The sequence below is a fragment of the Papaver somniferum genome, chromosome 11 (assembly GCF_003573695.1).
Source record: "Papaver somniferum cultivar HN1 chromosome 11, ASM357369v1, whole genome shotgun sequence".
Lineage (NCBI taxonomy): Eukaryota > Viridiplantae > Streptophyta > Magnoliopsida > Ranunculales > Papaveraceae > Papaver > Papaver somniferum.
The window spans coordinates 118,054,051-118,064,186 of NC_039368.1; the positions used below are offsets into that span (position 1 = coordinate 118,054,051).

Sequence of the window (10,136 nt, forward strand, 5' to 3'; positions counted from 1 at the left end):
AATGAGAGATCAGACTAGTTTAATGGCATCGTGGTAAGAATTATGACAAATGTCATGAATATAAATTTGGTTAGTTTGTAGTCCCTTTGTCCTGTGAAATAACATGCATTCTCACTTCTAAACATGAGTTTTGTTTGGTTTTTTTTAACTTTTTATCTTTTTATTTACGAAATAGTTTTCTTGTTAGGTATAACGTATAACACAGTTTCCGGTTTAGGCACAACGTATAACAATATTAAGATTGATAACACCCTGCATCTACCTATTTCATTTCTCAACATCTAATTTAAAATAACCTGAAGTTTGGAAATTCTTAAACTATTCCAAAATAGTTGTAATGACAATTTTCTCATAAAAAAGATGATTGGCAGTCAGATTCAAAACTATTGCGAGATAAATGACTCTGTCTTCCATTTGGTATCCAAAGGTAAAATATTAGGCAAAAAAAAGAGGAAATCTGAGTAATTTAGCGACATTGTGGTAGGAATTATGAAAAATGTCATGAATATAAGTTTGGTTAGTTTATATTTCATTTGTCCTGTGAAATAACATGCATTCTCTCTTCTAGATTCGTTTTTTTTTTTTTTTTATTTCTAAAATGATTTTCTTGCTAGTATAAAGTATAACACAGTTTATTATTTAGGCACAACGTATAACAACATTAAAGAACAAATATATAACACTTTGCATCTATCAGTGTCGTTTCTCATTATCTAATTTAAAACAACCTCAAGTTTCATAGTTCAAAAACTGTTTCAAAATAGTGGTAATGACAATTTTCTCACAAAAGAAGATGACTGACGGTCAGAGACAAAACTATTATGAGATGAATTGCTCTGTCTTCAATTTGGTATCCAAAGATACAATATTATGCACAAAAATGAGGAGAACAGACTAATTTCATGGCATTGTGGTAGGAATTATGACAAATATAATGGATACAAAATTGGTTAGTTTGTATGTCATTTGTCTTATGAAATAACATGCATTCTCTCATCTAAAAAGGAATTTTTTATTGTTATACATCTGAACCCGTATTACATGTACTTGTACACGTAGCGGAGTAGCTATATATCGACTTTCAGATTTGTGTGAGACGCATACTCATATGCATGTCATGGAAAAATTTGTTTGTTTCGTGATCCAGATAGGTATGCATATTTGTATGCAAACCATTTTGGAGCTATGGTAAGAGAACCGGGTTAAAGTATTCAAACCAGTATGCAAACAAATACAGTTCTATGTTCTAGAACAAGTTTAGTACCCAAACCGGTATGCAAACTGAAAAAGTTCTGTGAACTCCGGAACCTGGTAAAAGTCTTAAGTTTGCAAACCGGTACGTGAAATGAAAATTTTCTGTAAACTATGGAACCTAGTGTTGCACCTACATTTGCAAACCGGTACGTGAATTGAAAAAGTTCTGTCAACTCCGGAACTCGGTTTTGCCTATAAGTTTGCAAACCGCCCTCGTATCTTAACTCAGCCGAATCAAGTATTTGTACTTTGTGCATTTACCAACCATGTCGATTATGATTCAATTGCGATTAAATTATTTTTATGAGATGATTTTCATTTGATCAATTCTCTATAATTACAGTGGACTTATTTGATCACGTAATCGTGACTCAAGATCAATGTCTTTGTGTTCATGAAAATGAGTGTTAGGCTTTTAAAGTTCAAATCATCTAGTTTCGGCTAACCATGCTGGACATAGTCTTTATACACGGTTCGGTTACGGTTTACCTAACCAAAGTGTATATCTTGCTTATGTGAATTAGATTCAAAGTTTTCATCTAACGGTAAATATTGTTTGCTTAGTTCCAAAGTTATCTTAGCTTAAACCTAAAGCAACCTAGGCTTTGAATGTTTATGTAAGGGGAACTCTTGGCAAATGGATCTTTGAATCCTGAAACTACTTTTTGGTGTTTCCTATTTGTATCTAGAGTCATCCTCTCCAGAACCCCTTTTAGAGTTTAGCGACTATCAAAGACTTCATTCGGATTCGTGAATCCAGGTCCAGTTATCTTTTATCTTGATAACTTGAGTATCCTGATCTTGTTTGATTGTTGATTTATCACTTGAACAAGATAGATATAAATCACAAAGTTCTCTTCGTCTCAAACTTTGTGATTCCGCAAGTTTTATACTGGCGAGGTGAATAATAATCTAGGCTGCACTTCGGGTTGCATAAGTCCGGATTTTGAGGATAGCCAGACTTCTGTCAAGTTGCTATCGATTTCCATTACCTTGATCATACGTTTGATATGATAATCTGTTTCGAACGTAAATCAGGAAATCAATTATAGGTTTAATCTATGGGAGACAGATTTGGTTTAAATTCTTTAATTTAATTGAAGAAACTCTTAGTTAACGGGACTCCATCTAAGGAAATTAATTGCGCAGAATCCTGCTGGGATTCAAAAGGCATAAGGAGCGTGAATGTACCTGAATCAGTGGGAGACTGAGTTTGGGATCAACTACATTCCACACCGAAGTTAATTGGTAGTAAGCTAGTTTCTGTAGCGGATGAATACAGTTTGGTGTTAAATCTGGACTAGGTCCCGAGGTTTTTCCTCATTTACGGTTTTCTCGTTAACCAAATTTCTGGTGTATGTGTTTTTTTTCCGCATTATATTGTTTATCTTTATAATTGAAATATCAAAGGTTATGCGTTGACGAATCACAGTAGATAGGCCAGACCTAGTTTGTTGGATAAGATTTGATTTATCCTTGGTACTATCCAAGAAATCTCTTTGAGATTAGGTTAACAAATTAAATTTTGTAAACATTCTGATCATAAGAGAAAGAGAGAGAGGGAGAGAGAGATAACTCTAGACACTTTCCTTGATTGAGTTTTTACTCTCGGAGTTGTGTTCAATTTGTCCATACAGATTGCCTACAAAAGAGTTGGTGGTGTATTTTGGTACCCCCAGTTTTTTCACTAGGCGTATAACAACATTTAAAAATAGATAAATAACACTTTGCATCTACCTATTACATTTCTCAATATAATTTAAATCAACCTCAAGTTTAGAAGTTCAAAAATTGTTCCGAAATTATTGTAATGACAGTTTTCTCGTAAAAGAAGATGACTGGCAGTCATAAACAATACGATTGTGAGATGTATGGCTTTGTCTTCCATTTGGTATCCAAAGGTACAATATTATGCATGAAAAATAAGGAGATCAACTAACTTAGTGACATTGTGGTAGGAATTATGACAAATGTCATAATATAAATTTAGTAGTTTGTAGGGCATTTGCATTATGAATTAAGATGCATTAGCTCCTCTAAAAAAAGATTATTTTTATTTATTTTTTTACTTTTTACCTAACTATTTCTAAAATAGTTTTCTTGTTAGGCATAACGTATAACACAGTTTCATGTTTAGGAATAATGTATAACAACAGTAAACAATAGATAAATAACACTTTACATCTACCTATTACATTGCTCAATACCTAATTTAAAACAACCTCAAGCTTGGAAGTTCAAAAACTGTTCCAAAATTATTGTAATGACGGTTTTCTCATAAAAAGAAGATGATTCGCAGTCATAAACAAAACTATTATGAGATGTATGGATTTGTCTTCCATTTGGTATCCGAAGGTACAATATTATGCACAAAAATGAGGAGACTAACTAATTTATTGATATTGTGGTATTTGTCATAATATAAATTTGTTAGTTTGTAGTCCATTTGTCATATGAATTAACATGCATTATCTCCTCTAAAAAGTTTTTTTTTTTTTTTTTACTTTTTACCTATCTATTTCTGAAATATTTTTCTTGTTAGGCATAACGTATAACAACACTAAAAAAGAGATAAATAGAACTTTGCATCTACATATTTCATTTCTCAATATATAATTTAAAACAACCTCAAGTTTGGAAGTTCAAAAACCGTTCTCAAATGGCTTTGTCTTCCATTTGGTATCTTAAGGTACCATATTATGCACGAAAAATGAGGAGACTAACTAACTTAGTGACGTTGTGGTAAGAATTATGACCAATGTCTTAATATAAATTTGGTTAGTTTGTTGTCCATTTGTCATATGAAATAACATGCATTCTCTCTCCTAAAAAGGATTTTTTTTCTTACCTTTCTAGTTCTGAAATAGTTTTCTTGTTAGGCATAACGTATAACACAGTTACATGTTAGGAATAACATATAACAACACTAAAGAATAGATAAATAGCACTTTGCATCTACCTATTACATTTCTCAATATCTAATTTAAAACAACCTCAAGCTTGGAAGTTCAAAAACCATTCCCAATTAGTTGTAATGACAGTTTTCTCATAAAAGAAGATGACTAGCAGTCATAAACAAAACTATTGTGAGATATATGGATTTGTATTCCATTTGGCATCCAAAGGTACAATATTATGCACGAAAAATGAGAAGACTAACTAATTTAGTGACATTGTGGTATTTGTCATAATATATAAATTTGGTTAGTTTGTAGGCTTGTCATATAATTAAGATGCATTATCTCCTCCAAAAAAGTTCTTTCTTTTTTAATTTTTACCTATCTATTTCTGAAATAGTTTTCTTGTTAGGCATAACGTATAACACAGTTTCATGTTTAGGAATAACGTATAACAACACTAAACAATAGATTGATAACACTTTACATCTACCTATTATATTTCTCAATATCTAATTTAAAACAACCTCAAGTTTGGAAGTTCAAAAATTGTTCCAAAATTATTGTAATGACGGTTTTCTCATAAAAGAAGATGATTCGCAGTCATAAACAAAACTATTGTGAGATGTATGGCTAGCTTTGTCTTCCGTTTGGTATCTAAAGGTACAATATTATGCACGAAAAATGAGGAGACTAACTAATTTAATGACATTGTGGTATTTGTCATAATATATAAATTTGGTTAGTTTGTAGTCCATTTGTCATATGAATTAACATGCATTATCTCCTCTAGAAAAGTTTTTTTTTTTTTTTTACCTATCTATTTTTAAAATAGTTTTCTTGTTAGGCATAATGTATACACGGTTGCTGTTTAGGAATAACGTATAACAACACTAAAGAAGACGTAGATAGTACTTTGGATCTACCTATTTCATTTCTCAATATATAATTTAAAACAACCTCAAGTTTAGAAGTTCAAAAACCCTTCTCAAATGGCTTTATCTTCCATTTGGTATCCAAAGGTACAATATTATGCACGAAAAATGAGGAGACTAACTAACTTAGTGACATTTTGGTAGGAATTATGACAAATGTCATAATATAAATTTGGTTAGTTTGTAATCCACTTGTCATATGAAATAACATGCATTCTCTCTCCTAAAAAGAATTTTCTTTTTTACCTTTCTATTTCTGAAATTGTTTTCTTGTTAGGAATAACGTATAACACAGTTTCCTGTTAGGAATAACGTATAACAGTACCAAAGAAGAGACAGATAACACTTTGTATCTATCTATTTTATTTCTTAATGTATAGTTTAAAACAACCTCAAGTTTGGAAGTTCAAAAACCGTTCCCAATTAGTTGTAATGACAGTTTTCTCATTAAAAAAATGACTGGCAGTCACATAAAAACTATTACAAGATAAATGGCTTTGTCTTCCATTTGGCATCCAAAGGTACAATATTACGCACGAAACATGAGGAGATCAGAGTAATTTAGTAACATTGTGGTAGGAATTATGACAAATGTCTTGAATATATATTCGGTTAGCTTGTATTCCATTTGTCCTATGAAATAACATGCATTCTCTCTATGAAAATGAAAAATGAGTTTTATTTTGTCTTTTTACCTTTTTGTTTCTGAAGTAGTGTTCTTGTTAGGCATAACGTATAACATAGTCTCCTGTTTAGGCATAACGTAGAAAAATATTAAAGAACAGATTGATAACACTTTGCATCTACCTATTTCATTTCTCAATATCTAACTTAAAACAACCTCAAGTTTGGAAGTTCAAAAACTGTCCCAAAATTATTGTAATGACAATTTTCTCATAAAAGAAGATGACTGGCAGTGAGAGACCAAACTATTGCGAGACAAGTGGCTTTGTCTTCCATTTGGTATCCAATGGTGCAATATTATGCACGAAAAACTAGGAGATCAAACTAATTTAATGACATCGTGGTAGGAATTACGACAAATTTCATAAATATAAATTTGGTTAATTTGTAGTCCATTTGTCCTATAAAATTACATGCATTCTCTATTGTAAAAAGAAGTTTTGTTTTGTTTTTTCTACTTTTTACTTTTTTATTTCTGAAATAGTTTTCTTATTAGGCATAACGTGTAACACAATTTCCTGCTTAGGTATAGCGTATAACAACATTAAAGAACAAATTAATAGCACTTTGCATATGCCTGTTTCATTTTTTGGTATCTTCTTTAAATCATTAAAACAACAACTCTTAAGGAAACCACGTATATCCAATCTTCCCTAGTATAGTTAATTTGGGACTAAGAAGTTGTTTTGATTCAGAAGTAAAAGTGAAGAAGCAGAGTCAATATTAATAATTAGAAGTAAAAAGATTTACTTCATAAAAAGTTAACTTTCATGTTATTATAAGTTAATTCGAAAGTTTGTTACTAATCTAATTTCGGAATATTTTTTCAAAAATAAAAGAATTAGCTTCTGTTGGTGTATCCAAACATGCTCTTAGACTGCCACTAAAAATAAAAGTTTGTACACAGAGAAATTAGAAACTAGACGAAAATTAGGGGGACTCTAAAAGGATGCAACACCCATGTCGCGGGTAAAGAATATGAGAAAATTTTTGATGGGAGCGTTTTTTGAAAGGGGCATGGGGGACAAATGATACGTTGACACGTTTTTTTTTATATTAATTGATTCTCATGAGTTTTGTTTCCAAACATATAAAAGAGATGTATTTTTGAAGAGGAAATTGGATATCTTAACTGGTGTTTGTACTTTTGGAAACAGAATTCATGGGAATCAATTAATATCAAAGACATGTGCTAACATATCATTTATCTCCCATGTTCCCATCAAAAAACGCTCCCATCAAAAATTTACTGAAAGAATAGAGGGAAAAGGGATAAAAGCCTAGCCACACTGCATAGGGAAGTGAGTGAGTGCATGGGGAAAGCCTCAGCTTTTTATTGTTTACTGCTGCCTATTCTCACAATGAGAGCCGAATGGCAATAATAATAATCTTTATTGATATGTGATTCCTCTAAAGAATACATCAGTGGAAATCCGATATAATATCAAGGCCTTCAAACAAGCTCTGGCTCCGTCCTTGCACTTAGCCCAAGCAGCCGATGGCTCTACTCCAGGCCTACTTGATTGATTAAATATAATGTCTCGATTAGATGCATGAACTGATAGATCATGATTTATAAAGGGGATATCAGTTCTACTAAGTGTTGATACCGTTTCATATAGGACAAAAAAATTCCACCGATCCTGATCGTTGGATCGATGAAATGGTATCAACACTTAGTAGGACTGGTATACCCTTTATAAATCGTGCTGATAGATGTCCCAAAACCTGATTATGATTTTTATATCACCAAGTGGAGATGAGTTGCTTGATGTGCATGTACAATGACAAATCTCATTTTAGAGTCACTTGAAAATTAAAGTTTGACTTTACAGTAGAGACACTACACTTTCTGTTTCAATCTCAACAACATCATGTGTTGTTCTTAGTTCTCCCATATATGTTTTTGTTTCTCTGGAAACAGCAAAAGCTTTCCTTACTATTTCAGCACTAAAATCACAACCATATTCAATAATGCCCAACAGTAATCCATTACAAGGAGTATTGCAATGGTTTCAAGTTCAGAAACAATCTCCGCTTTTCCTTCCAATTCTTGTTTCTATCATCATTTCTCTTTTCGTTTTCCGCTGGTTTGCTGGTGGAGATAGGCGGAAACTACCACCATCTCCGCCGAAACTTCCAATCATTGGAAACTTCCATCAATTAGGAACACTTCCACATAGAAACCTTCGAGATCTTTCAAACAAGTATGGTCCCTTAATGATCTTGAACTTAGGTAGTGCTAGCACTCTAGTCGTTTCGTCTCCTGAAATGGCTAAAGAAGTCACCAAAACCCACGATATTGTTTTTGCAAACAGACCGCCTACTAAAGGTGCTAAGAAGCTTCTGTATAACTGCACTGACATCGGTTTTGCACCTTATGGTGAGTACTGGAGAGAAGTAAGAAAAGTATGCGTTACTAAGCTCTTAAGTGCCAAAAGAGTTCAATTTTTCGATGTTGCAAGGAAAGAAGAAATCGGTTCTTTGATCGAGAAGGTAAAGGTTTTGTCTTCTCAACCTGGCACAGTTGTTGATCTGACCGAATTGTTGTTGAATCTTGCTAATAATCTGATCTCAAGAGTTGCTTTCGGAAAGTCGTACGAGGAAAAAGATGGTACCAACCGGCTTGGGCATTTGACAAGAGACGTGCTAACGCTGTTGGGAGCATTCAGCATCAGGGATTTGTATCCAGCTCTTGGTTGGATCGATGGACTCAGCGGCTTGACCAGAAAAATGAACAAGACACACAAAGAAATGGATGCGTTTCTTGATCAAGTCATTGAAGATCATTTGAATAACAAATTAGGAAGTTCAAGTGATGGTCATGAAACCATCATAGACACTTTGCTTCGTGTTCAGAAAGACAAAACCCTGAGCATCACCCTCGTCCGAGACAATATCAAAGCTATCGTCATGGTAAGTACTATTTGTTCTATATATTTTTCATTCTAGGCCAATAATTTGTTCTTGTCTAATTGCATGGACATGCATATGCTTTAGGACTTGTTCATAGCTGGAACAGATACCATTTCAATTGTTGTCGAGTGGGCAATGGTGCAACTCTTAATGCATCCAGAGATGATGAAAAGAGCTCAAGAAGAGGTCCGGCGAGTAGTTGGGAATAAATCCAGGGTACACGAAGACGATACTCATCACATGCATTACGTAAAATGTGTTGTCAAAGAGACTCTTAGACTACATCCACCAGTCCCACTATTAGTTCCGAGAGAATCCAGCGAAGACACCAACATCAATGGATTTCATATTCCAGCGAAAACAAGAGTATTTGTGAACTCCTGGGCAATTCAAAGAGACCCAAAGTCGTGGGAAAGCCCTGAAGAATTTATTCCGGAGAGATTCATTAACAATCCTGTTGATTATAAAGGATCGAATTTTGAATACCTGCCATTTGGTTCTGGAAGAAGGGGTTGCCCTGGGATTCAGTTTGGTTTAGTAGCATCGGAATTGCTTCTTGCCAATCTCTTGTTTTGGTTCGATTGGGAAGTGCCGTTAGATGGTTCAGGTAAACAAATTCTCGACATGGATGAACATTTTGGACTCGTTGTCTATAAGAAGAACCCTACTTTAATCATTCCAAGCTTACACTGAATATGACCAAAGGTGGAACTCGTAACGAATAATGGGTGATCCCCCAAGCTTGGTTGTCAGAGTACTAGTTTTTGTTTAGTTTTCGTCGAAACACTATTTTGTTTTGCAAGTACAAATGGATGTTCATTCCTTATAATTATGCTTGTACCAATGGATTCGTATGCATTATTTCTATTTTATTGTAAAATATCAACTGGTTCGAAAGATTGGTTAGCTGAAGCCTATGGTGTGGAAGGCGAGCTACGCGCTGAGGGCGCATAGCTAAGCGGGTACATTATTCATATGTCCTTATTTTTGGCACCCAAAATATATATCCTTATACAACAATAAATATGCCAATACTTTTTAATAATCTTATCCATTAAAATTAGATTACCTTAATACCCTCAATTATATAATATATTTTTTTAATTCAAAATGGAACAAATTTCTTCTTCTATCACTTCAACACCACCACCACCAACATTCAACTATCATTCCACCACCACCGTTCAACAACGACCACCTATCAACCACCACCACCACTAATATTCCACCACCACTCCTTCACCACCACCATTACACCACCAACATTCCTCCACCACCACTAGTCTGCCGCCGCCATCAACGTCGCCGCCGCCACCAACAGTGGTTCAGATATTTTTGTATCAACAGTAGTAGTTGATCCAAATAAAAATTGAACCAACAATAGAAGTTGATCAAATTTAGGGGATCAACAATGGTAGTTGATCCCAAAAAAAAACAGTAGAAGTTGATC

At 33.7% G+C, this 10,136-nt stretch overlaps 1 protein-coding gene across 1 annotated transcript; it reads left to right on the top strand.

Annotated features, from left to right (window-relative positions):
• The first annotated feature begins 7,744 nt into the window (after nucleotides 1–7,744).
• On the top strand, nucleotides 7,745–9,379 carry LOC113324995 (cytochrome P450 71A1-like). Its single transcript, XM_026573247.1, has 2 exons — nucleotides 7,745–8,686; nucleotides 8,771–9,379. Exons 1-2 carry the CDS (start codon nucleotides 7,745–7,747, stop codon nucleotides 9,377–9,379), a joined length of 1,551 nt encoding a protein of 516 aa, XP_026429032.1.
• The last annotated feature ends 757 nt before the right edge of the window (nucleotides 9,380–10,136 follow it).